The sequence below is a fragment of the Python bivittatus genome, unplaced genomic scaffold (genome assembly GCF_059951505.1).
Source record: "Python bivittatus isolate LINGU-HERP-01145 unplaced genomic scaffold, Pbiv_v1 ctg000020_np1212, whole genome shotgun sequence".
NCBI classification, from domain to species: domain Eukaryota; kingdom Metazoa; phylum Chordata; class Lepidosauria; order Squamata; family Pythonidae; genus Python; species Python bivittatus.
In genome coordinates this window covers 2,174,306-2,201,742 of record NW_028277030.1, presented here as the reverse complement: position 1 = coordinate 2,201,742, position 27,437 = coordinate 2,174,306, and the positions used below count along the sequence as shown (strand labels likewise).

General features: G+C 37.4%; 1 protein-coding gene across 2 annotated transcripts; it reads left to right on the top strand.

Annotated features, from left to right (window-relative positions):
* Positions 1 to 316: 316 nt before the first annotated feature.
* SUCLA2 (succinate-CoA ligase ADP-forming subunit beta) lies at positions 317 to 27,248 on the top strand. Of its 2 annotated transcripts, XM_088133256.1 has the most exons (12): positions 348 to 474; positions 4,881 to 4,981; positions 12,010 to 12,187; positions 13,374 to 13,473; positions 13,879 to 14,041; positions 16,225 to 16,353; positions 17,195 to 17,333; positions 20,988 to 21,149; positions 21,268 to 21,410; positions 24,535 to 24,655; positions 25,478 to 25,566; positions 26,419 to 27,248. In XM_088133256.1, the coding sequence occupies exons 2-12, from the start codon at positions 4,904 to 4,906 to the stop codon at positions 26,491 to 26,493; spliced, it is 1,377 nt and encodes a 458-aa protein (XP_087989382.1). In that variant the 5' UTR covers positions 348 to 474; positions 4,881 to 4,903; the 3' UTR covers positions 26,494 to 27,248. The 2 variants fall into 2 exon arrangements, with proteins under 2 accessions (XP_015744019.2, XP_087989382.1); XM_015888533.3 differs by lacking the exon at positions 4,881 to 4,981 and having other exon boundaries at positions 317 to 474.
* Positions 27,249 to 27,437: the final 189 nt, after the last annotated feature.

The following is a 27,437-nucleotide window of genomic DNA, read 5'->3' as shown; positions in this document are numbered from 1 at the left end:
TCGTCATGGAGAAAAATCTGTGTGCGGTCGCTAGGAGTCGAAAATAATTTGACGGCACATAATCAATCAATCAATCAATCAAATCTTTAAGATGCTTGAAGGAGGGGCGGAGCAGCTGGGGGGTCCAATGCCCACCAGCTTAGCGCTTTTAGGACATACGTAACGTGCCAGCGACTCAAAAGTAACGCCCGGGAGGTTCACCTCAGGTGTCTCCCCAGACAGTTTCCGCTTCCTCCCCAGAGAGGGAAGAAAGGTAAACCCTCCAAGACGCCGGGCGGCCTGCGGGTCAGTTCCGGTTTTTCTGCGCAAGCGCCGGACGGGCGGGGTGGTTCTCGGGAGCGGAGGGGCCCCGCAGGAAGGAGGTTGATCATGGCCGCCTCCATGATCTGTACACGGGTGGCCACCGCGGCCGCCAGGCAGCTGAGCGGGTGCCAAGGGGGCAGCAGCCATGCGGGCTTCGGCGCCGCTGCCAAGGTGAGCGAGGGGGCAGGCGGCCTCTGGGAGGGAAGGGGGACGGGGACGTCCTTCCCACCCTCCCGCCACCTGCTTGGAGTCCAGCTACAGGAGCCACCCTTCAGCCGAGGCGCCCCGAGGGGGTCAGGTGTCTCCTCGCCGCCCCCGTCTTGCCTCCCCTCCTTTGCAGGGCAGGAGCGCAGATGGAGAGCAACCGCGGCTCCGGCCATTCTTCCCACCTGCATCCGCTCCTGTTCGGGCTCACTGGCCGCCGTGCTGGCTTATTTCAGCACCTTTCGGCGGTTTTCCACATCGGGGGGGAGGAGCGGGTGCAGATGCAACAGAGAGGGCTGGCCGAAATGCGGGGGGGGGGGATCCTGTCAAGGAGAGTTCGGACTTGAGTCTCAGCCTGAAGGATAGTGAGGAGAGTTGGGGTCACTTGGCCTAAAACAAGGTCACTCAGATCATGACAGTGTGCTCTTTCAGTATGCCTCAGGAGTCATAAAGGGAAAACCAAGATACAGTATCCAAAGTTGGCTTTATGTATTCTGGATGCAGTTTTTGCTCATTTACAAGTGGAACAGCTACAGTAAGAGTTGCACAAGAACTGAAATTTCATGTGCTGACTTAGGAAGAGAAGAAACAAGGCATTGATAGCAGCAGCCTCTTCTACCACCTGTGTGATAACATCCTCCTGTGCTGTTGACTGTCATTCTGTATTGATAGTTGGGGGGAAAGAATCTGCATGTGGAACTTGCACTTAAGTATTCTTTTTTTTTTAAGCATACAGCCCTGAGATAAAGTTTGTGCCCGTTTAGTACTATTCATATTCCTGCAGTACTGTGACTTGCAATGTGATCAGAGCTTCATCTAGGTCCTATTAATAGATAGAGATTCTTGTTAAACTTCATGCAACAATGTACAGTGTCTTTGCTGAACATGCTAAGCCAACATTCACTGTCTTTGTTGGGAAAAGTATTATGTGAAGCCTTAGAATAATTGGCTATCTTAAGGACACATTGAATCATGTTTCAATGAGTGAGATGGCAATCAGAGCTTAAGGGCTTCTCCTCTATAAAACAAACATGCACATTGGTTGCCGCCATTGGAGTCTGCTCTTCCTAGGTTTGTAGAATTGAATCTTGCCCCAGTCAAAAGAGATGCAGGCAGATTTCATGTTGATGCTCAGGAAGCTGGAAAGAACTGTCAAACTCTTGCTAAAGATTTTGGCCTCCATCAGTCCACAATCAGGCAGATACTGTACAAATGAAGAAAATGCAACACTATACACTTTCTAGGGGTGGTCATCCAGCAAGAGTCACCCAAAGCAAAGCATACACTACTTCATGAGGTCACAAAAAACCCCAGGGTAACACAAAGGACCTGTAGGTCACTCTTATGTATCTAATGTCAGCATTCACAAATCTGTCATAAGGGAAATACTTGTTCAGTATTTAGTAATAGGAGCAGGTGCCAGCTGTGGCTACGGGGGCCTTTGCACAAGTTCATCTTGTGCACCAGTTGCACCCTTTCCTGGACTGGAGGGCCTTGCTCACAGTCATTCATGCCTTAGTCACCTCTCTGTTGATTACTGTGACATGCTCTACATGGGGCTGCCCTTAAAGACCACCCAGAAGTTACAACTGGTCCAGCACATATTTCATGATTTGCTCATATCACACCACTGTTGCATGAGCTGCATTGGCTTCCAGTTCCTTTCCAGGTGCAATTCAAGGTGCTGGTTATCATTTTTAAAGTCCTGAATGGCATGGGGCCAGGTTATCTGCAGGACAGCATTTCCCTGAGGGAATCTGCTTGTCCCACCATGTCAGCTCCAGCTTCTTTCCTTTAAATGTTGCCATCTGGTGGGACTTCGAAGGTGTGACTTTTCTGAGGCTGCCCCAGCCCTTTGGATCAGTCTTCCCCCTAAAATTCAGAGTGTTCTACTTTCTTAGCTTTCTTGAGGGCTGTGAAGACCTGACTGTTCACCTGACTAGGCTAGGATGGAAGTGAACCCAGCAAACACAGTGTTGGTGGGAAGTTGTGGTGCTGTCATGGGAAGTATGATTCTTTTTGGGATTTTATGAGTTTATATTTATTTATTGTTTTTATGGACTATTGCTGTGAGTTGCCTAGGATTGTCATGTGTAAGATAGGTAGCCATGTAAGTTTTCTAAATAAATAAATTTGGGTAACTTGAATATGCAAAGATATTTTAAAATTTCAGTGACAGTTACAGTACATACTACACTGCTATGCAAAATTAGAAGTTACTGTAATTGTCAAGTTTAAGAAATAGAAGCAGAGAATAAATACATATAGAACCAAAGCAGCAACTATCATACAAAACAAAGGCAAAGAAAAATACAACGTTTTTCACAGTCCCTGTCAGGTTATAGTTTAGATGTACAAATTGAATAAAAGTCTTACAGCCTCTCCAACAAATCATTTTCTGCATATAATCTGTATCTCTCTTCACTTTTCTCTTTTTTGTTTCTGCATCCTACAAGTTTTCTTTGTATGCATGACCTGTGTTCTGGCATTGGCTACATTTCAGAGGACATTTTTCTATGTTTTTTTGTTTTTTGGCCTGGCCTTTATTAGGCTAGTTTTTAATGGCTTATCTCCATTTGGCATCAGTTTCTCCTTTTTTGGTTATTGTTTCTGAGTTGCAGATTTATATCTGACACTAATGCTGAAAATAGGGCAATTTATTCTATGTGCAGTGCAGTTTATGATATCTTGCAGAAGAAAAAGTCTTAATTGGGTATTTGTTAACATGTTGAACAAGAACTGAGGAGACCCAGGTTCACATCCAGCCATGGAAGCACAGTGAAAGCTTTGGGGCCAGTCATTGTCTCTCAACTCAACCTGTCCTACAAGGCTGTTGTGGGGAAAATGCTGATGAGAATAATTCTCTGCATCCTATTTGACCTCTAGGAGGAAAGGGAGGATACAAATTTAATAAATGCATTATAATAAACAAATTACCTAAGAAGAATGCTTAAATGAAACAAGTTATCTAAATCTTTAATTTAGAGAATGAATGTACATTTAATTTACCTAGAGAGGTATGATTTTAAATATTCACAAAAGAAATAATGCAAAATAAGTTACTAGAGATGAGCTTTAGCCATTAAAAACTAACCTAATAAAGATGTGACAACATTTTAGGAAGGTTCTGCATTTCCTATGTATGAGCACTTAGGATAGATGGTTATGTGGATGAGAGACAGGGCACCTTTTGAAAAAGAAGGGGTTTTCCAGGAGGAAGAAAGGGAAAAAAAGGCATACTCAATGTGTTCTCATTGCTGTCAGGTTGAATAAAAGTCTGACATTGAACGTCCCCAGGATCTGTCCTGGGCTCTGTTCTGTTCAACATTTTATAAATTACCAGGCTGAGAGAATAGTTCAGTTCATGATTTTAGCCGTCATATTGAAAACTATCCCATTCACACATCTTTACCTGCCCCCTCCCTCAACTCCATCTGCTTGCATATTTTCTACTAGGAAAAATCAAAACTTTTAACTGGAGTCATTGAAAGACTGAAGAGAAGCTTAATTCTCCCTCCCTCTCAGTGATTCTGCTCAGGGCAACACATGTTGAGCAGAGGCATTGGGAAGAAGGAGCAGCAATGAGGCAATCCCACTTCTATTGGGAAACTGTCCATCTCTTTCTGTCAGCCAACTGATTATACATTACTGAATGGCTGGTCTGCAGGTTAAAAGGGTATGGCACCATTCATGCAGGTAGTTGATTTATAGTGTAAAAGTTTGTTTATCAGATGTGTAGATGACACAGCACTACAAAGTATAGCCAATACTTTAGAAGACAAATTCAAGGTTTAAAAGGATCTTGACTATAGAAAATGGTATTTATTACAAAAAAATGGAAATATATGTGAGCCATATGTTTACAGGGAAAAGAGGCTTAACCTGCTTTTCTCCTTCTGCAACTTGTAGGATGTGTTCACAAAACACGCCCATGGTTAACCTAACTGGTTTTCTCAACCTAATTTTTTGGATTTGTACAACATGTGATCTGTAAACTAACTATACCAGCTAAGGTTGCACAATACAGTAGGTTAAAATCTGGTTAGTTAATTTGTGATTCATTATGTTGTGTGAACACAGCCAAAAGGGGGTGATTATTAAGTCACAGTGTCAACCTGGCCTCAAATATTGGAGGGATGCTGGTGATGTCAGGGGCTTTGCCTTCCCTTATTTTTATCTAACATAAAAAGATTAATTTTTCATAACCCAACTGAAAACAATATTTCTTAAAAATTCTGAACCTCCCTCTCTCTTCCTTATGGGTGATGCAGTCTCTTCAAGCAGTCACACACTGCTCTAACACTATGGTTTCAGTTTAAAGTTACTACAGCATATAGAGGACTTATATTTTGTATTTCATGTTTTCTTGTTAGAGTAGCCCAAATGAAGCCACAGAATGTACAGAATCAAGACGGAGTCTACATGTATTCTGTTTCCTTGTATAATTATTTCCTTTCCTTCAAATAGGAGAAAGGTTAGTGTTCTTCACATTCTCATCTTACATTCTAGAGTCTTTGAAGGCTTTAGTTAGCTTAAGATCAACAGGGGTTTACTTGATCATGAAAAATAAGCAGGGCCCACTGTAGAGACTCGGTTGCATTCATTTTGCATATGTACCACATTTTGGTGACTGGATATTCCCAATGATAGACTTATGTGGCTTTGAGAGTTTGTAGCTTTTTTCAACACATTCAAACTAACTCAGTGAAATCTAGCGGTATTTCTAAATGGATGTATGATCTATGGTACAAATATAGGCTGTGAGGTTGTGGAGAGGAATTTAATCTGTAGCACAAAGAAGACTGCTGATTCTTTAGATCCTGGAAAACCACTTATTCCCAAAAGATCTACAGAAAATGAAGTAGGATGGAAGATGGCTGGAGCACAGATAGCAGAAATGGCACAAAAATGATCAAGCAGAGACTAGAGCATATTACTATGCCTATCACATGCCAATAAATGGAGTGAAGGTTTCCTTTCCTTCCACTGTTGCATCATCTATAGCTGCCTAACAGTTGTTTCTTATGTTTCTGAGCTTTTAAAAACTATTTCTAAAAATAGAAGTTTAAAACATAGTTAACTGTTATGACTCATTTGCAGTGTAGTTTAGAGAAGATACTACTCATCTTCATATTCAGTGTTGCATTTTATGCATGTCCAAGGTTCTGATTTGTCTGATTATGTTGAATTATCAGTTCTTGAGGTCTGAGAATATGGACAAGAAGCTTGTGTTAGACTGTGTCTCCATTCAACTCCTACCCATCATGGCTGAGTTGATCAAGCTGTAGGGGATTAACTGGATGGGTTGGAAGGGAGGTAACTTCATCCTTGAAGGTTGAAAAGTTGCTAAATGTAAGTGGTGTATAAATAAAAAAATTAACTCTGGTTCATTTGGGTCTTAACAGTAATTCATCTGTTACAGTAATTCATCTCCTTTCAGGTGAAGGGAATTTGGAAGGTGGTGGCTATATAGCTGCAGATGCTCTTGGAAGAAACAGATTATCTGGTTCTGTTTCGGTCTGGTTTCAGTTGTGGTTGTGGAACCTAATGGATAACCTATATAGGAAGAGAGGTACAAGGAATGAAACCTTGTTGATTCTCCTTGACCTCTTAGTGGTTTTTGATTCTATTGACCATAATATTATTCTAGACCAGCTTTTTGGGTTGGAAATTGGGGACATTATTTTACAATGGTTCCAATTCTATTTATGGAGCTGTGATCAGAGGGGGACCATTGGGTGGCTATACCTTGGTCATATGATAGTCAAGCTTTTATGGATTCTATACTGTCCCAAATGCTGTTTGAAATCTTTATGCAGCCTTCAGGAACAATCATCAGAAGAAACAGAGTGATGTTTAATCAAAACTATGCTAAATATACCCTATTCTGTTTCTTTATATCATACAACTCAAGATAAACTCTGCTCTGGACTGATATCTGGACAAAGTGGTAGGCTAGTTGAAGTCCAGTATGTTGAGGCTATATCCCAATAAGCTAGGTAGTTCTCTAATTTGGGAATTTGCCTGCTTTGGACGGGGTTGCAGTGTACACTGAGGGAGCAGTTGTATAACCTGGAGTTATTCCTATACAGTAGCCATCATTATACATGTATCTCCAGGACAAAGAGTGCCTCTTTCCAGCTACAGCTGCTCCTGGACAGGGATATGCTCTGAATTAGTAAACTTGAGATTCGATTATTGCAATGTGCAATATACAGGGCTATTGTCACTTTTACAACTTAAAAAATATCAAATTTGTTCTGAAGGACCTGTCATTTGCTACCAAGACAGATGCAGCATATTTACTCTGACAAGCAAAACCTTCTACAGAATCTGGCTATCAGATATAATACTTGATACTGCTTATCAATTAAAATCTAGTATATATGCCATCTTGAGGGTGCAGCATGCACCACAGATTTATTTGGAAAGCTTGTATGAAGAATGACCTCCATTGTGGCATTTGCTCTGTTTAGTTTACAGTTATGTCGAGCCTTATGCATTTGGGGTTTAAGATGTATGTGTGTCTTTACCCTGACCTTTGTTTATAGGCAGTTGCTGCATGTTTTTGCTTGGATAGTATTTGGGGGGGGGGGGCTGCCTTTGAGTCAGTGTTGACTCCTGGTGACTGCCTAGACAAATCCTGTGATTTTCTGGGCAAGGTTTTCAGAAGTGGTTTGCCCTTGCCTCCTTCCCAGGGCTGAGAGAGAGGGACTGGCCCAAGGTCACCCAGCTGGCTTTGTGCCTAGGCGGGACTAGAACTCATGGTCTCCCGATTTCTAGCCTGAGGCCTTAACCAGTACACCAAACTGGCTCTCTTTGGGTAGTATTATTGCAAGATATTCACAGATATTTAAAGAGTGGTGGTATTTGCTCTTAAAGGTTTTGTTTAAGTAGTTATTTTTAAATGTGGTTGTATTTGAAGTGCTTATATTTTAACAGAAATGAATCTCCGCTTTTGAATTGTTAAGAAACAAATAGCAGAATAAATGAAAATTGCTACAGAAGTTGATAACAGGGTGATGACATAAAAGTTGATACTTTTGTGGGGGATCGTAAGGAATGGAACTAAATAAACATGATAATGTGGGGAAAAAACACATATCTGCTAAACGATTTGTTTCCTGTCTGACTTCTAACTTCCCATTATCAGTGTTAGTGAGTGTGGGGGTTTGCTCCGTTTATATACAGTAGATTGTCCTGCCAGTGTTGGTGGAGGTGTGGTTTTCTCCTTGGTAGGTCCTTGATTAGGGTATTGTTTTCTGCTTGATTGTTTGTCTCCTTGGTAGTTCCTTGATTAGAGTATTGTTTTCTGCTTGATTGTCTGGTGTTAATCCCTGCTTAACTGGGTGTAGGCCGCTAAAGAGGATGTGTTCTGGTCTTTCTGTTTCCTTCTTAGCTTTCTTATTATCTCTTTTGAATGGTCTGTAAATGTGGTTTACTTCTGTGTGTCTATTGATGGCTGATGTGCCAGGTGCCAAGCTTCTAGGAATTCCCTAGCGTTTTTGGATTTAGCTGGGTCTAGGATCCTCACAGTTTCCCAGTTCTGTGGTTAAGATTGTCCATGTGTTGTGAGATTAAGGAGTTTTCATTCTGTCTTCTGACTGCTAGTTATTGTTCATGCACTCTGCTAGTCTTCTGCCTGTCTGTCCCACAGTGGCTGTTACAGTCTTTACACTTTATGTTGTAGATAACTCCTGTTTTTCCTTCTTGAGCTACTGGATTTTTTGGTTTACTTAAGATGTTTTAGAGGGCTTTAGTTGGTTTGTGTACTACAGTGATGCCATGTGGTTCTAATAGTCTGTCTAACTTAACCTCTCTACTACATTCAAGCTGTATCTTGGCTAATGCCTTACCTATTAAACACTCTACCTTTTGATACATTTAAAAGGGGTCCTATTCTGGATGTTCAGTGGGAGTTAGGCCTTCTTTCAGTCTTAACCCTCCAGTTTCATGAATCTCTGCCCTTAAGAGAACCATCTCAATCTTGCCTCCTAGATGCTGGGTCAGTTCCTATACCTGGGAAACATAACACAACATCTGGTAGCCTGAGATTTCAAATGGTTCTGTAAGCTTTTTGAATATTTTGTCAGTAAGCTGCCATAGATAAACACCATCTGATTAGGACTGAATTATACCTGACTTCTCTAGGGACAATTAGAATGGTCTTTGTAAAAAGGCATCCAGTTGGATTCCAGGAGATCTTAGAAATGTTTGTAATTACTTTATCAGTGTTCTGGTTGATAAGAGGAATAGGGAACAATGCTAGTGCAGTTAACACAGTTGTAATAATTCATCTTCAAAATGTTTATTATAAAAGGCTGGTAAACCATCTGGTCTGGGCACTTTCCCTATTTGAACCTTTTTTATAGCTTCACAAACTTCCCTTATTGTAATGGGTCCATTCAATAATTGTTTCTGTTTTTCTGTATTGTAATTTTGTTTCTTTAAATATTCATCAACCTTTGCCAGGGAAATTTCTTCTGTTTTATATAATTTAGAGTGGCATTGATGGAATATTTTTTGCATCTTTAGATTATCTGTTAGAGTATTTCCATCTTGTAATTTTAATATCATTTTTTCTCCTTTTAATTTATATGCCAACCATTTCCCTAGCTAATTTGCAAATAAAAATTCTTTTGTTTTACATAATTCATTTTTACTTCCATTTATCTTACTGTTAACAGACAGCTGCCATTATAAAAATTTAATTTGTTGTGAAATCATTTTCTTTGTTGGGAATTTCTTTAATTCTTCTTTCATTTTTATCTGATCTAAAATCGCCTGTGTTTTATCTTTCTCTCTCTCTCTCTCTCTCTCTCTCTCTCTCTCTCTCTCTCTCTTGAGTTTACTATTATGCTGTTTAAATACTCCCTCATCAAAAATTTTATTAGAGATTGAACAATCTTTTCTCTAGTATCTTCTCCAGGATCCTCTAGAACTGCTCTAAATCTCAGGCAGAATTCTTTTTTTCTCAATTCCAGTAATGCCAAATTGTCTAAGTCCTTTTCCATCTCTCTGTTTATTATTTCTGTTTTACTTTCTAAAATTTCCACTTTGTCATTAATTTGTTTAACCTCCTGTAAGATGCCCTATAGATTCTTCATTTTTTTCGTAACTTCTTCTTTCATCTCCTCTTTCATCTTTACAAATTTTTCTTCCATTCTCCCTTCAAAAGCAACCAACTCACTTTTGACAGATTTGACAGATTCAGATACCTACTTTCCCATTTCTTCTAATATGTTTCATAATATTTCTGAGGTAATTCCTTTTTTTGCCAGTTGCTCTAACCTCTCCTTCCCTCACCTTGCTTTACAGCTTTTTGGGTGGTCATCATTTCTTTTATTTATAATCCAAAAGTAAAAGTAAGCCAGTTATAAAGATGAAGGTAAAAGTAGGCTTCTCTTTTTATTTTCCTCTTTTGCCTTTTCTATACCCTTAAGACTTTAGTCCAATCTATCTTTCTGTAGTTTAGATGACATAATTCATCTCATATTACACTTATTTCCTTATTTTGTAATTTACACCAATTATCTTTTCCATTTGTTGTCAATCAACATTCCCAGGAAAGTCTAGTCTGTTTATTTAATTAATTCCAAGTAGTGCCAAAAGCAGTTTCACCAAAATATTTATCTTTCAGATTTATACTGTCCCTTTTATCCATTTATAACTTTCTTAGTCAAAATCTTGATTAAGCTCTTTACTGTTATTTTAAAGTCTTTTAAAAGTTTTTTTCCTCTTTGCTTTACTATTTGTAATCCAGAAGGAAGGCTGGTTCACTGAGAAGTTTTCTTTGTCCTGCTGTTTTCAAAGACCTTTTGAGCTATAAATTGATTATAACCTGAAGTGATTAAGAAAGTGGGGGTTGGTCAAACTTAAGTGTCCTTTGAAAGGCTGCACATTGCGAGTGAGATGTTTCTCCCTTGACTCCCAGCTGCTCTACTCATGAGAAGACTGCAAGACTTCCATCCTGCAGTCTCCTTACAAGGAACAGCTGTTTGGAGCACAGGTGGGCAATATCTTGGCCTCTCTTTTATCTGGAAAGACTTTCACCAGCCAGAAATCACCACTTGCTGCTGTTCACTATTGCTGCGCTGTCTCTGCTACTTCGGAGGCATCTAGTCCGTCATAGAACCTCACCCCGAAGCCTCACTTTAAAGCTTTTAAAATAATGTTTTAATCAGAAGATTGATACATTTCAAAACAAATACCAGGTAGTCCCCAGTTTAAGAATGAGTTCTGTTCCAAAGGTCTGTCCTTAAGTTGGATTTGTATGTAAGCTGGAACAATATTATTATGTAATAATGAATAAGTAGTATCATGTAATGAACTCGAACCATTGTGTATTTAACTCGAATCATTGTGTATTTAACTCAATTTTTGCTACAGTAAGCTCCATACTTAACTATGGGTCATCTGTAACCTGGGCGTTCTTAAGCCGGGGACTACCTGTACATTCATGGAAATTGTTACTACTTTTTCAATAAAGGTGAAATATTTTATTTTTCATTGCATCAAACTAATTAGAATTACTACATGTGAATGTATATATACACACATGCCCATACATAGACTCCCTTAACAAAATAACACTGAAATATATGGAAAAGAAAAAAAAATGCCTACATATTTTTCATGTACAAAGTAACAAAATACAAACAAACTGATCATATTGCTTCTTTGGGCCTTTCTCAAAAAAACCTCTTAATTCAAATAATGATGGCTCACACATATCTGTAATCCATTTAATCCAGTAGATTCAATATACATAATTTATACAAAAAGAAACTGAGAAACTCTGGAAAGAGATAAGAGGCTTTGTGAAAACTGAAGCAGAAGAAAACTCCAAATTTCAGAGACTAAAAGATCAAAGTCAACTCCAACCTTTCTTAAAACCATGGTAGTGTGTAATCATAGATTCAGTAACTTTTGTTTTTATGGAGCCTTCTGTACTGGAAATGTTATACAGGTAGTCCTCAACTTATGACCACAATAGGGACAGGAAAGTTCATCGTTAAGCGAGGCATCATGTGACCACACCCAATTTTATGACTTTTTTTGCAGCAGTCGTTAAGTAAATCATGTGGTTCCCCATTGATTTTGCTTGTCGGAAGCCATCTGGGCAGGTCGCAAATGGCGATCAAGTGACCCTTGGACACTGCAACTGTCATAAATATATGCTGGTTGCCAAGTGCCTGAATTTTGATCATGTGACTGCGGGGACACTGGGATGGTCGTAAGTGGGAGAACCAGTCATAAGTCACTTTTTTCAGCGCTGTCGTAACTTCAAATGGTTGCTAAACAAATGGTCATAAATCAAGGACTACCTGTAGTTGGGGAAACAGCTTCCATTTCAGCCTGTGGATCTCTAGGGACCAGAGGTTTTTGGTTCAGTTGGTAGTTATACATTTCTGCAATGGTCAGGCTGCTTGTTTGAAGGAATAATGCTAAATGATTATTTAAAATTTTGTTCAATTGAAAGTTATGTTCTAATTTCTATAGGTTCTAGGTGGAAACCCAGGTTTATTTAACAGATATGTATTTCAAGTTCAGCAGCGAAGGAACTTATCACTGCATGAGTACCTGAGTATGCAATTATTGAAAGATGCTGGCATTTCTGTTCCATATGGATTGGTTGCAAAGACACCAGAGGAAGCTTACAACATTGCAAAACAAATAGGTATATGACTAAAGAGAATATATGCAATAAAATTATTTTTTCATGTAATACCTTGTTCTCATTCTTCAGATAAGAATACCAAAATCATATGAGATTTTGGCCATTTTAAAAATATGTATTTATTTTAACCCTCACTCCAGAGTCTATCCATATGAGCTATGAGATTAGAAACCATTGCTTAACTATTCTAGTAAATGTTGGAAGGAAACTATTGTAAATGTCAAAAAATAGGTCTTCCAGTTGGAACTAATTGGTATTAACAGGTAAATGCTACTAAAAATTTTTATATTTTATCCTTTATTATCTACTCAGCTGATGAAAAAACTCATTGGAAAAAGTACTGCAGCTTTGGAGTAGCAGCTATCTCTGCCTAACAATCTTTATGATTGAGCTACTTTCCAGTTAAAGTGTTGTTGTTGTTAGTATTATTAGTATTATTATTAGCTTTTTATCCTGCCTTTTTTATATTTAACTCAAGGTGGTGAACATACTCCTGCCTCCTATTTTCCCCACAACATCAACCCTGTGAGGGGTTGGACTGAAAGAGAGTGACTGAAATCATGTTTGATTAATTCAGGCTTAGGGACTTTATTTTGCTCTATTTCATGATTAAGCAGACTCATACAAATGTGAACCCTAATAATTATTTCTTTATCATTGGGAATGACATTAAAAGGAAAGGCAGGAATCTTTTTGTTAACACCTTATTTTCATTACAAAACAGCTAAATTATTCTTGGTTTTTAATGCTCAAACATTCCATGACCTCATGCTATTGTTTTGAGTTTCTCTAGAAATAAAATATTTGGTCTCAGCTGACTGCTTATAGAAGCATTTGCGATAGTAATCTCCTTTCACTAACAGCTATCCTAGTGCACTTCTGGCCTGTTTTAACTAGAAAGCAAACCGCAAAGTTATGCATTGAGAAAATAGTTTACAATCTTATTAGAATCTTTCTTGAGCTGTGTGTTTTTCTGGCTTGACGCCAAGGAGACTTTACAAGAATAAAAAGTTTGTTTCATTTTTTTTTCTCCATTATGCAGAGAAGCGTTTCTGTCCTTGAATGCATTATTTTATCATTGATTTTCAAAGTTAGATATATAATTGCCATAGATTAAAAGATGTCATACAATATTTAACATAAGTTTAAATTAAGACAGCTCTTGTCTACCCCTTTTTTGTTCCAGGTGCAAAGGATCTTGTTGTAAAGGCACAAGTTCTAGCAGGTGGCAGGGGAAAAGGAACATTCGAAGGTGGCCTTAAAGGAGGAGTGAAAATAGTCTTTTCGTAAGTTGAACCAATGGAAGAACACCACTTTAGACCTTACAAATATACTACATGCAGACATTTGCTTGAATTATTTCAATATGAGTATTCTAATAATGTTTATTATTTGAAACAGTGGCTGTAAGAAGAGCAATGCTGGATCTGGCCTATCTAGTCCTCCTTTCGATTTCCATGTGGCCAGATAATGCTTATGGAATGCCTACAGAGGGAACTTGAGCAGATTTTTCCACTCATGTCCTTCAGTAACTGGTTTTAAGAGGCTCTTTAACTCCAGTAATTAAAGTTTACATCTAGCCCCAGCAGCCTCATTCTCCATCCACACATAGTAGAATAAGATTTTTAAAAATATAATATTTCTATTTTCCTCTATCTTTAATGCTTGTTTTTTGTTTTTGTTTTTTTTAGTCCAGAAGAAGCAAGAGAGATATCCTCAAAAATGATTGGGAAAAAGCTGTATACAAAGCAAACAGGGGAAAAGGGCAGGATATGCAATCAAGTATTTATCTGTGAACGCAGATATCCCAGGAGAGAATACTATTTTGCTATAACCATGGAACGGTCATTTCAGGCAAGTGTATCTGTGAAGTACATTGTTCTTGTTTGACAGAAAAACTCATCTTACTGGTAGTTTGTCACAGGAAGCAAGTATATGATACTTCCATTCTCATTTGCAGGGGATAGCTGGCAAGCATTCTTTTATGTTTAATATAGGATGATGCAGTTCAGCATGTAATTACATATATGTAACATTAAGTATGTCATGAATCTATAAGATGCCTAGTCATAGAAAAAGTGCTTATTAAAGTAAAGTTATGATTAGAGCTGGACTTCATTTTGGGGTGTTTTTCTTTCTTGCAGATGCCTTTAGAAGATTCTTAAATAGGTCCTTATTTATACATATTTAATTGGCGAAAACTCTGGAGATTACTCTGAAGAGGATAGCAGATGCTTCCCTGAAATACTTTGAATGTCTGTCTGTCTGTCTATCTATCTAGGCATCTTTTCACTAAGAGCTCAGTATGGTTTACATGAAGTTTCCCAAATTTTATCCGAGAATAGCAACCCTATAAGTTAGAATTAATGCCTGGCTCAGTGTCATTCAGTGAGCTCCAGGTGGAATGGAGACTTGAATCTGGATCTCCTTGGGCAAAGTCCAATAAGTTAAATACTATTTTACACTAAATGTCTTTCACAGGTTCTATATTTAATATGTATAGCAAAACTCTTGTTGACCTAACTCTGTTCTTTGCCATCCCTTTGTATCCTCTTAAGTACAGTATTCAAGAATTAGTTTGGAATTTTTCAGTTGGGAAATAAAAGGAAATATCATGCCCTTGTTTTGTTATAATTGTATTTTTTAATCTATTTTTAAATTTTACTTTAGTGGATATTTAAAAATGCAATTGAGAAGTAAAACAGAAAAGAAAGTAAGGAAAAAATAGAAAAGGGAGTCATAAACATATTATTGAATAAAAATACCAAAGTTACTGCATATAAAAAGTATCATGTATCAAGCTGGATAAAAGTATTAGATATCAATTTAGAACTTCAGAACATTATTAAAATCAAAATGTGGTAATTAACTACAACAGCCAGTATAACATGAATCATAAATCAAAGTGAAAAATTACAAAAAAATCTGTCTAATTTAAGAAATCTCTCTTTTATCAAATCAAAAAAGCTTAGATATGAAAGCCTTATGTTAAGAGAAACCCAAACTTTGGATGTGGTAGAAGCCCTTATGTGCATATTCATAATCCATGCATTCATAATGTATAATCTATGAATGGTTTCCAAGTTGAATTGCATTGTTATATTTGTTTTTCAAATATGAGGTTATTCAAATATACCCACAACATAATTTGCCATTCTTTAAAGAGGGAATTATATATGATTTCCAGTGAAAAGCATAAAGTGTCCTGGCAGTTGTTACCATATACAAAGCCAGTTCAATATAGTTTGTGGGAATATAAGATTTGGTAATGAAATAGCATGCTTATTTTTGAACAGCACACAGCATTGAATGTGAAACATCAGTCCTCAATAGAATATCATTATGCAGATTGATCATAAATGATAAAATTAGCATTGTTTGCATAATGCCATCATTATACATCCTTAATAACAGACACCCCCTCTCTGGTTACCCTGTTTTATATTATTTTTTATAATTAATATAAAAAAATGATAGCTTGCTTGCCACTATTGGGTCATGGCTTGTGAAGAATTTGAGGGCTGGCTGGGCATTTGGGAAAATGTGGATAGAAAGTATTACATTGTCCTCTGGCTTGGATTAAAACATTTTTGCATAAAATGAAAACTCTGAAAGCTGCTTGGAATTCTTACCTTAATGTACTGTGCCACAAGGTGATACCAGACTGTTACTGTCTTTGATAGTCTACTTATATAAAGAAATCCAAAAATGATGTATTTTTTCATACAGGGTTTCTGTTACAGGGATTTTGATGTAATAACAAAGAAGGCTAAGTTTTAAGTTTTCAAAACTTAAAATTATATGTCTATCACATTATATTAATAAACTTCTTTTATTGATGATTTATCTTTCACTTAGTCACAAGCTTTCAGACTCGTTAGTTACTAATCAGGCTCCATTATTATATAGCTCTGTTTTCTAGAAGCCTCTGAGAAAGCCTCTGTTCCACCCAGAGCCTAACCAGAGTATGAACACAGTTTCTGGTTTTAAACTGTATTAATACAGTACTAATTTGCTGAAACGTTTCTTCTTTTCAGGGGCCTGTTCTCATTGGCAGTTCTCAGGGAGGTGTCAATATTGAAGATGTGGCTACCGAGAATCCTGATGCAATCGCAAAGGAACCAATTGATATTGTAGAAGGCATTAAAAAAGAACAAGCCATCAGGGTAATGAAATGTCACTGGGGAACAGTCTTTCCTCAGTGACAGCACCTGTATAACATAAGTGGTATAACCTGTTGAACTGATAAAAATATATCAGATGGATGCCCAGGAAATGTTTCTAGGGAAAGGAACCTGCAGTGTAGATAATAGTAATTTGTCCATGTAGAATATATTGATACAATTGTATGTGTCTGTTTTGTTTTGCATTTGTGCTTTGTTGTGTAATATCCTGTTCCATCACAGAAATGCAGTACAGGAATTTTAACAATAAATTAAACGTTTTTAGTGCCATCATCATTTTTATAAGTTCAGTAACTGCTGGAGAACCAGGTCTTTAGTCCGTGTATCTCACTGTCATCTATGTTAACTGGCAGTTGCATCTCCAGCATAATTCACAGGCTTTCAACATATATATAATGGAGAATTTGCATGCATTGGCAGAACTTAGAAACTCATAAAAATTGCAATTTTTAAAATATAAGAATTGAGTTAAAAACAAAGACAAAGTTTATTTTTGTTTCATTTGTTAGATATGCAACTGCTCAATCACAACTATACCAGAAGTGGATTTCTCATTTTGTTTTTCCCAAGAGGAATGATTGGATGTTCACTGATGATCACCCTGCAAATTTACAGAGGGGAGGGATTCATGTTTTACCTATGAATGTATTGCTTTCAACAGGGCTTTTCCAAAACTTTTAAAATGTAACCTGGGAATCTTGGCTATATGGTTCATCCATGGGGGGAGCAGAGGCCCCTCACTGCAGATGCCACTTTGTAATATAATGTAAAATAATCCAGTATTTGGTTTGTTACTGTCTTCTCTTTTTATTTTCTTTTTTAGCTAGCCCAGAAAATGGGATTTCCCATTAATTTGGTAGATGAAGCAGCTGATAATATGATTAAGATATACAACCTCTTCATTAAATTCGATGCTACTATGGTAGAAATAAATCCAATGGTTGAAGATTCAACAGGGATTGGTAAAGTACTTTCTCATGGCCTTCTTTGATATGGTGACATGTAAAAATTTTAAGTTTCAGTATCCAAGTTCTGGTTTCACTAAAAAGGAAATTATGAACAATTAAAACTTACTCAGTATATCATGGTATGATGGAAGGGCAAGCTTTATATCCATATTGCTGTTCAGTCTACACAATAGTTCTCTTGTAAAATGTTGTGTATCATCGGTCTTCTAGAATGTGTTGGGACCAATTTACTGCAGCCGCTGTTAAATGTAAACCATAGCTTAGCATTGTATGTGCCTCAACCTATGACTTCTTCAACAAACAATGGTAAGATCTTTTTTTAAAATAACTTTATTAAATTTTAAAAAGGAAACAGTAAAAACTAACAAAAATTAATATTAAAGGAAGAAAATAAGAAAAAGAAAGGAAAATTAGAAAAAAAGAATGACCAAGGTCAAAAGTGTGAAAAAACAAAGAAAGGAAAAGAAAGATGAAGAAAATGGAAGAAAAAAAAATTGACTTCCAACCCTCCTCACAACAGATATAAGTAATCGTATACATCAATCTCTTGCTCCAAGTTTACGACATAACTTTCATTATTACTATAAACCCATATTATCTCTAATAAATCCATAGAACATAATTTGATTTTTTTCTATTTCCTGCAGAAAGTCCAAAAAAGTTTCCAATTAACAGTAAAATTAAACAGTGTCTTTTCTCAAATCAAAGCCAACTTTTTTTTTTTTTTTCTCAAATCATTTCACCATCTCAGCCAACTCTGTTAACTTCACCAACCATTCTTCCAGTGTAGGTATGTCAGGTCCTTCTACATTTGTATCTACAAAAACCTTACTGTTGTTATCATATACAAGAACAAAATTCCATATATTTAATAACAAGCTTATTTTAACCTTAGTCAAAAATAAATCCATTTTATAATCCAATTTATCATTTATACACAGATCCTTAAAACCTTGTCATTCAATCCTGGTCACAAAAAAATCCCATTAATAACTACCAAAAACCTCAACATATATATTAACCATAATCAAATAAGTTCACTTTGTAAATCTTCTCTTTACTTTTAAGAAGCTTAATCTTTAATCCTTTCAGATAGTGTTCCACAAGGTGATTCCCATTTTTCTCTCCTTGTGTTTTCCCAGAAGCAGCCCCAGTAATCTTTCTTTGTCTCTTCCCAGGAACAGCCTCACTGGTTCAATGCATTCCTTTTGCAAATCCAAGCTAAAAAGTCTTTCCAAGTTAGTCTTCTTTTCCATTATTTGTATGTCCCCTTTGATCATGGTGACATCAGTTGGTTTCATTTGTACATCTGTTCTGGCATTCTTTTCCATATCACTCTTATCCTTTGGTATTTTTAAATCCATTTCCAAATCCACAGCATCTGTGTTCATACCACATTCATAATCCAGCATTTTTTAAAACTCCAGATCCACATTCAAGTCAGTCTCCACCTCCATTTTAAAATTAACCATCTTATCAAATCTTTCCTCTATCTTTTTTTCAAGGGACTTGAATTTAGCTCCTAATTCATCAAATATTGATTGGAGTAAACCAATCAAGTAAAGAAGTCATTTTATCTTCTAACAGCTGCTCCAAAGGGCCTCTTCTAGCCATTTTTTTTCCTTCCCCACAAAGCAAGCAGCCGTAGATATTGTATAAGTGAAAGTAAGCAGACAGTTCACACCCTCTGGTGCCTTTCACTCTGTAATTGCAGGCATGTGCCAGCAAAAAATACACAGAGGGCTCAAATTACTGTCATCCTCTATTTTAAAAATCCAGCCAATCATCAAGCATACCACAGAAAAACAATTTTTCTTCCCATAGAAAAATCAAATCCAATTAATACAGGTGGAGTTTCGTAAAGTTAAACTTTTTAACAAATAAATCTTCCCCTTTCACCATAAGTAACTTTTATATCTGTTTTTGTATTCTCCTTATCTTCCAGCTTTTTGCAAATTGTTCAAATTACAATAAAACTTAATTTTTCTTTTAAAGTTATAGTCCCAGAAATAAGTAATTCTCTTGATGTTCTTTCATTATCTGTTGCAAAGGAAAGTCTCTCTTACGTTGAAAAATAGTTACATTCCAAAGTGATTTAGAAATGGGGTTTGGCTGGCTCCAGTGTCCATATTTAGGCTGTACCACAGCTGTGAACAAAGATGGATCCCCCGCCTCCCAGCTGCTCACTCGCAAGCCATTCGCAGAAGCTTCCGTTTCTGCGATTAGTTTACGAGAAATGGCCATCCCAGAGACCAAATGGGTTGATTTCTTGCTTCCTCCTTAATCTGGAGCAATTTGGGCAGCAAGCACTTGCTGCTAGCCAGCGATCTAGCTGCAGTGCTGTCTCCCCTCTCACAATAACTAAGCCACCATTGTCCCCACTGGAAATCCAAACTATGGTAAGATCAAACATGATACAGAATAAAGTCTAAGCTTTGTAATAAGATGCAACATAGTTCTATTCTATATCAGTTTTGGATAAAGAAATAGAGAGGATGCAGAACAATAAGGATGGGAGACTGCAGAAAATGCAGAAAGTTTCTAGAGTTGTAGCACAAAACTAAATATAGATTAACAGCATATATAGCAGCTAAACAGGCAAGAAGTAATGGTCATTTTATCACTTTATTCTGCTTTGGTCAGACCTCATCTGGAATTCTGTGTTCAGTTGTGGGCACCACAGTTTAAGAAGGATGTTGACAAACTGGAATGTATCCAGAGAAGGGTGATGAAGGTGATGAGGTGCTTGGAGACCAAATCCTAAGAGGAAAGGTTGAAGGAGTTGGTATGTTTAGTCTGGAGAAAGGATAATGAAGAGGTGACATGACAGCCATCTTCAAATATTGAAGGCTGTCACAGATGATGGAGCCAATTTCTTTTCTGTTGCTTCAAAGAATAGGACTGGAACCAGTGAGTTCAGTTAACTCCACCAAAAAAAAAAAAAATGGAGAGGATTTAGATAAAATTCCTCTTATAATTTGTAAACTTCTGAGCTCCAAAGGTTGCTGAACCTCAATCATCCCTCACCTTATTCCATGTTTATTAAAGTGATAGTGGGTGTAGTCCGATGTCCTCTAGAGATGCCCTGGCTCCCCATTCTCATTGCTGGACTAAACCTTAGGAGGATAACCTGATAATACAGGCTATTTGTTGGTGAAACAGACTGCCTCAGAAAGTGATGGATCTTAGATATAGATATTGGAAAGCGCAGAATTGATGGCCATCAATCAGTGATGCTCTAGCAGAAGAGTTTCTTGAATTAGTGCCCTTCTAACCCCATGATTCTTTGAATTCAGTCGTTTGGAAGTTAGCCTACTTGGGTCCCAGAAGTATTATGGGATAGTGAAGGAAGAGGGTGGTTGGAATCTTGCCACCAGTTTGCCCAGTTTTTGGTTTTTGGTTTTTTTTTTAAGTTAAAAACAAACACAAAAACTCAGAAGGACAGGTACCTGCAATGTGGAAGGCAGACATGTTACACTGACTCATATATTAGGTCACACAGAATGCAGTTTTCTGTCATATTGCAGAACTGCATTTAGTGAAAAAAAGCTACTGTGACATCACACCTAACTTCCAGAACGTATTTCTTTAGGAGAAGTTTAGGTTTTAGTGCTAAGAGGTCTAAACACAATTTGTTTGTCTTCCAAGTGATGTGTATGGACGCAAAGATAAATTTTGATAGCAATTCGGCTTATCGTCAGCAGAAAATCTTCGACCTGCAGGACTGGACCCAGGAAGATGAGAGAGACAGGGACGCAGCAAAGGCAGATCTCAGTTACATAGGATTAGATGGAAGCATTGGATGCCTGGGTATGTTTTCCTTGTCTGACATAAGAAGCTCAAAACACTGGTACTTTGGATCATTGTGATTCTTATTTTATCTTCACCCTTGTCTTTCTTTCTCTCACCCCACCACACACACTCATAGTGAATGGAGCTGGTCTTGCAATGGCTACAATGGATATAATTAAACTTCATGGAGGCACTCCAGCAAATTTTCTTGATGTTGGAGGTGGTGCTACAGTGCAACAAGTAACTCAGGCCTTTAAACTTATAACTTCAGATAAAAAGGTATGATCAGAGTTGCTATTTGGAATCCTTGATTTATCTTATTGTTTTTCTTTAAACCTCTTTCTGAGCTGAAAGACCCAAATGCCATGTGCATTATAAATAAGGACCTTTTTCTGTCAAGGTACCTATTGAATAATTATAAATAGCACAATCTTACATACATTTATTCAGAAACAAGCCTCAAAGCGTTCAGTATGTTCTCTCACTAATAAGTATGCACAGGCTTATAGTCTTTTGTAGAAAAATCATATTACTGTTTATTAATTGTTGAAAGCTTAATTTGAATATTGAATAGGGTTCTTTGTGTCCTTGTTTTGCCAAGACCTTTGGTTAATGCAAGTAAATTTCTTTTTTCTACAATTTTCTATAATGGAACATTATAATGAATACATCTGGTTCCCTGGCAGCTTCCCATTCAGTGCCTGACTAAAGCTAGATCTGCTTAGCTTTCATAGGTTTGTTGTGGCCTCTGCTACCTGCTCTTTCTAAAACTAAATAGATGCCCATACTTCCACATCATATCCTATAAAATCACCCAAATGCTTACCACATGCTGTGATTAGTCCCGTGAATCTCTCTCTGCAGGACAGGAGCCCTTGTGAATAGCATGGTCTGTTGCTTTGCCTAAGAGTCTGCTGCCTGATTTTCTGGAATACTTCCTTCTGCTACAGCCCCACATTAATGTGTTGTCACAGTTCAAGAGGGTTTCTCCAAGAGCTTTTTTGGCATTGCAGTCAATTAGCAACTGAACTTTTACTCAGCTCTCAGGGATTCTGATTTTCATTATTTTAAACAATCTTTCAATTTATATCTGCTTTTCTACTCAGAAGACAATCTAGAAATGTGTATTGTGTGGCAGTTTATACACACAATTATGCAAAACAAAAGTATTTCTGTGGAAATACAGGTTGCAAACAATATTATATGAGTGGCTTTTCCTTTATATTCTACCACCTGTTTTGCACGTTTATTAAAATGTATTTTGTATTTTGGAGAACAGATAGGCCATTTTATTCTTCCAGGGACTCTGGGTTTTACTGTTCATTTAGTTTAGGGTTTTTAAAAATCCTCTATTGCTATACTAGTTGCCACAGGGTAATTATCCAATACTTTCTGTTTTTTTAGCATTGGAAATTATCTAGTGTGTGTCTATTTATTTGTTATATCAATTTATATAGCCACCCATCTCACAATCACGACTCTGAACAGCAAACACAAGACTAAAAACCAACAGAACAAGAATAAATAATAACAAACAACTATAACACAGTAATAGCACAATGACACCCATTTAATCTGTTAATATATTATTAAACACTATGGGGCATGATTTTAATATACTTACCTGAAAAAGTTGCAACGGCATCATTTTAAGATTGCTAAATGCTATAGTTCTCTAAATATCTCTCAGTGTTGCCAAATGTGTGATAATTATCTGCCTTAGAAACCAGGAATATACCAATGTGTGTGTGTCTGTGTGTGTATAAATATAATTTATAGATATAGATATAGCTGTATGAGAGCCAGTTTGGTGGTTAAGACACCAGGCTAGAAACCGGGAGACTGTGAGTTCTAGTCCCACCTAGGCACAAAGCCAGCTGGGTGACCTTGGGCCAGTCACTTTCTCTCAGCCGTAGGAAGGAGGCAGTGGCAAACCACTTCCAAAAATCCTTGCCAAAAAAACTGCAGGGACTTGTCCAGGTAGTCTCCGAGAATCAGACACGATTGAACAGATATATCAATTTTTCTCTCTCTTTCCGTCTCTCTCTCTCTCTACACACACACACACACACACACACACACACACACACAGTGCATTTGGAAAGTATTCAGAACCCCTTCACTTTTTCCAATTTTGTTATGTTGCAGCCTGATACTACAATCATTCAAATTCATTTTTTTTCTCATTAATCTACACTCAGTAACCCATAATGACAAAGTGAAAACAGAATTTTAGAAATGTCTTTCTTCATTTTCTAGTTGCCTACCTATAGTGCGTACAGTGGTACCTCGGTTCACGAACTTAATTCGTTCCGTGACTCTGGTCGCAATCCGAATTGGTCGCGACCCGAATCAAATTTTCCCATAAGGTTCAATGTAAATACGGTTAATCCGTTCTGACCCCTCCGAATTTGGTCGCGACCCGATTTTGGTCGCATCCCGAATCAAATTTTCCCATAAGATTCGATGTAATTATGGTTAATCCGTTCTGAACCATATGTATTTTTTTTTTTAAACCGCAAAAATATGAAACAAAATACAGTACGAAGAGAGAGAATGCTAACCTTGCTCGACACGACTTCTGGCGTGGACGACAGGAAGGCGGGTGGGGAGGCGATTATTGCTTGGAGGGAGAGTCCCTCTCCCTACAGGAAGCCACGACCACATGTCACGGGAGGGAAAATGGCCGCAGATCTGTTCGTCACCCGATCCAGCGTTCGCGAATGGAAGCAAAATTTTGCGAACGGAGCTGTTCGTGACCCGAATTGGTCGTGAACAGAAGCGTTCGTGACCCGAGGTACCACTGTATTCGTTGCATACGCCAGAGGTTGCTGTTTAAGTTGAAAATGTCTAGCTAATATTTACAGTCTTCCATTTCTAGGAGCAGTGAGGAGGCAATAATTAAAGTACTAGCTTCTTTTTGCAAGTATATGGAGCTAGTCTGGGTCCTAGTTGAGTTTTCCTGGGGATTGATAATTGCTTGCTATGTCTTTGAATGTGTTTTCATGTGTTTAAGTACTGTGATGAGCATGCACATCTAAATGTGAATATGGAATTAGCATTTCATGTATAATTGTAAGATTTACTCTCTAACTCAGAAGAAAAGGCTTGTAGGATAATGACTCCCTCCCCAACTTCCCTGAGACTGGACAGCCACCTTCTTTTAAGGAGGAGGAGCCAGATAAATAAAAGAAGAATCAAGTGGAATCTTTTAGGTCTACTCCATTATATAGAAATTGACCCACTCCTGCCAGTGTGGATGTTTTACAGAGAGTCATTTAATTGCTTATGTTCCAAAAATTGATTAGAACAAATCATTTTCATATGAATCGGAAAAGCTTAAAAAATCTGTACTTTTAATAGTTCTTCAACTTATGGTCATATGTATTGCTTATTTACACAGGTCCAGGCTATTCTAGTAAATATTTTTGGTGGCATTATGCGGTGTGATGTGATTGCCCAAGGCATAATAATGGCAGTAAAAGATTTGGATCTAAAAATACCTATTGTTGTACGGTTACAAGGTGAGCGTTCCAAATATGGCTGTATCCAAAACTATGCTAGTGAGTGGCCTCTTTGCTTTTTTCATTCATCCATTGATGGTAAAAAACAAAAAACCTAACACCTATTTAAAAAATAAAATCCACATGTTAAAAAGCTATATGAACCTAGAGCAATTGCTTTAGCTCTCTACCACATGCAGAATCACACTTCTCCCCACCCCCACCCTCACCCCACCCCCAATGTCCTTGCTTGAAAAGAGCAATTGCCAAGTGAGATTTGGTTATATTTACTAGCAGTTTTTCTCAGATAACTTGCATTTCATATATGTACCGGGGTGGGGTGGGGTGGGGTGGGGTGGGGTGGGGGATGGGCTCACTCAGTTCTGGTATGCAGGAAATTGTTCCGTATTATAAATACCTTTGTTACTATAGTATCATATTGTCTTATTCAATATCTTTTTGCCAGAAGAGCAAAGAAGGATATATTGAGCCAAGATTAATATATTGGGATTATCAGCTGATCCACTATGCTTGAGCCTGTTTCTATTTGTAGACAGGTATGAGCTTTGTGCTCAATCAAGCTGTTGGTTATTGGCCTGTACCAAGAAACCAGGCTGGAATGATAATAAAGCACTTTAATTCAGAAATTGACAGCTTTGACATTAGAGTCAACTCCTAAACCCTTAGAGGCCTATTAGAGGTAAATTATGGGAAAAATCAGTGGGAAGGAAGGAATGGCGTGGCAGCTGCTCCAAAAAAGACCACTCTGTGGTACAAATATTGCACATTATTAAATTGAGAGAAGTAATATTTTAATCCTGAAACAACCATATAATTATGCAGGTACACGAGTTGATGATGCCAAAGCTTTAATAACAGACAGTGGTCTGAAAATACTTGCCTGTGATGACTTGGATGAAGCTGCTAAAATGGTGAGCAAAAATGTTTTCATATATTTTTGCTGCTGGTTCTTATCCCAGGGTACTCTCAACAAGTTGTTACACTGATTATTAATTATACTGTAGGGACAAAATTTTATACTCTAAGTACAGAAATTCAGATTGCTATAGAATTTGTCTAAATGCATTCAAGCCTGGTTTGTATATATTTACTACTTAATCTTAATTGTATAAAGCTCCCAAAGTTAGTTCTGGGCTGGAGCATCACTCTTAAGTGTCAATGCCCTGATGACCACTCACCAGTTACAGATTAGAACATCACAATCTTTAGATTTTTGGGGGGTATAGATCAGAAAGTCAACCACAGCATCATGACTTTCAGGATGATTTGTGTGGAACCGTGAAAATATCTGAAGAGTGAAACTAGTGAGGATAAGACAGTGAATAGAAATGAGATTTGGAGAGAGAAGAAAAACAGGTGGATGCTATAATGTTGAAAGAGGCATCTCTCATTATAAGAAATATAACTTGAGCCTATACAGATCCCCTGGGTGTATACGTGTCTCAGAAAACCACAGAGAAGCCACGTGGCCAGAGACATATCATACATTCCTGATACACCTGAGATACACTTTCCATTGGCCTAACCTGTCCAAATTTGCTCATCTCTTTGATGCAGCTACCTTACTGAATCTGTGTAGGTACCTATCTAAAAGGAGAACTTAATGGCTATCTTACATGCAATAAATTGAGCTCTGTTGAAAAGTGGGCTTACAACTAATATAGGTTCACCTGCATTCTTGAATTGCATGTAGAATTAAGTATATGTTACCTCACGTTTTCCTAAAGAGAGTATCTCATGGTAATTTCTGTTTTGTCTTCCAGGTTGTGAAACTTTCTGAAATAGTGACCTTAGCAAAACAAGCCCAAGTAGATGTTAAATTTCAGTTGCCAATCTAGTAAGATACATGGTTAATATCCCTAAACCCTCATCATGTTTTGTTCTCTGAAATGCTGTTCTGTTGCTTTTCTTCTCCCCCCCCCACCATGCTTTTATGTATGTCAGCATTTGGTGTGTGGTAGTTTTAATGACCACATACAGGTTTCATTTTTCTATTAATATTCAGAATGTCCATTGTAAAAGAATGGTTTGATCCTGATTACTTAGTTGCAGATCTTAGTTCCTTAAGTTTACAAATGCAGAATGAGCAGTTCTTAATATCTGTTGTAAACAAAAACATGCAGATTTGTTTTTTTCCAAATATAAGTTTGATGTGAATAGGATTTTCCCTTTGCCTATCTGATAATTAACCAAGTGACAAGACTCATGAGAATGTATATGAGCAGTTGCAACTGCAGCATTCAACAGCTGTTAAGGAATAATTCAGGCAGCACAAGAATATTAGAATATTATGATTGGCATATACTGATAAGGCATCGCATATTAAAGATATTTATATTCTGCAGTACAGTGAATAAATGGAGCATCTCACTTCCTAGTTATGGACAGTGTATCTCTCTACTTATTGTTCTCTGAAGCAACAACTCCTTGAACACAAGTAACTTAATCACTACAGTAAATACTGTAACACTTAATTCTTAATTTCCGGTACTTATTTAAAAGTATCATGGAGTTTTCTGTTTGTAAACAAATAAACATTATTTATCTTAGTGCTGAGCAGACATAGTATAAAATAATAAAGTTCTAAAAAGCTCAGCATTGTTCTTAGTTTGATTTTTCAGTATGCTTTCATTTAAACATTGCAGTGAAATTTGCAAGCAGATAATTTATGAAACTATAATACAGTTAAAGCCTCAGTTCTCTGGACCTCCTTTCAGCTGACTTTGGATGCAACAGACAAAATTTTACTTTGGACTTCAACCCAAATAACGGATAAAATCCA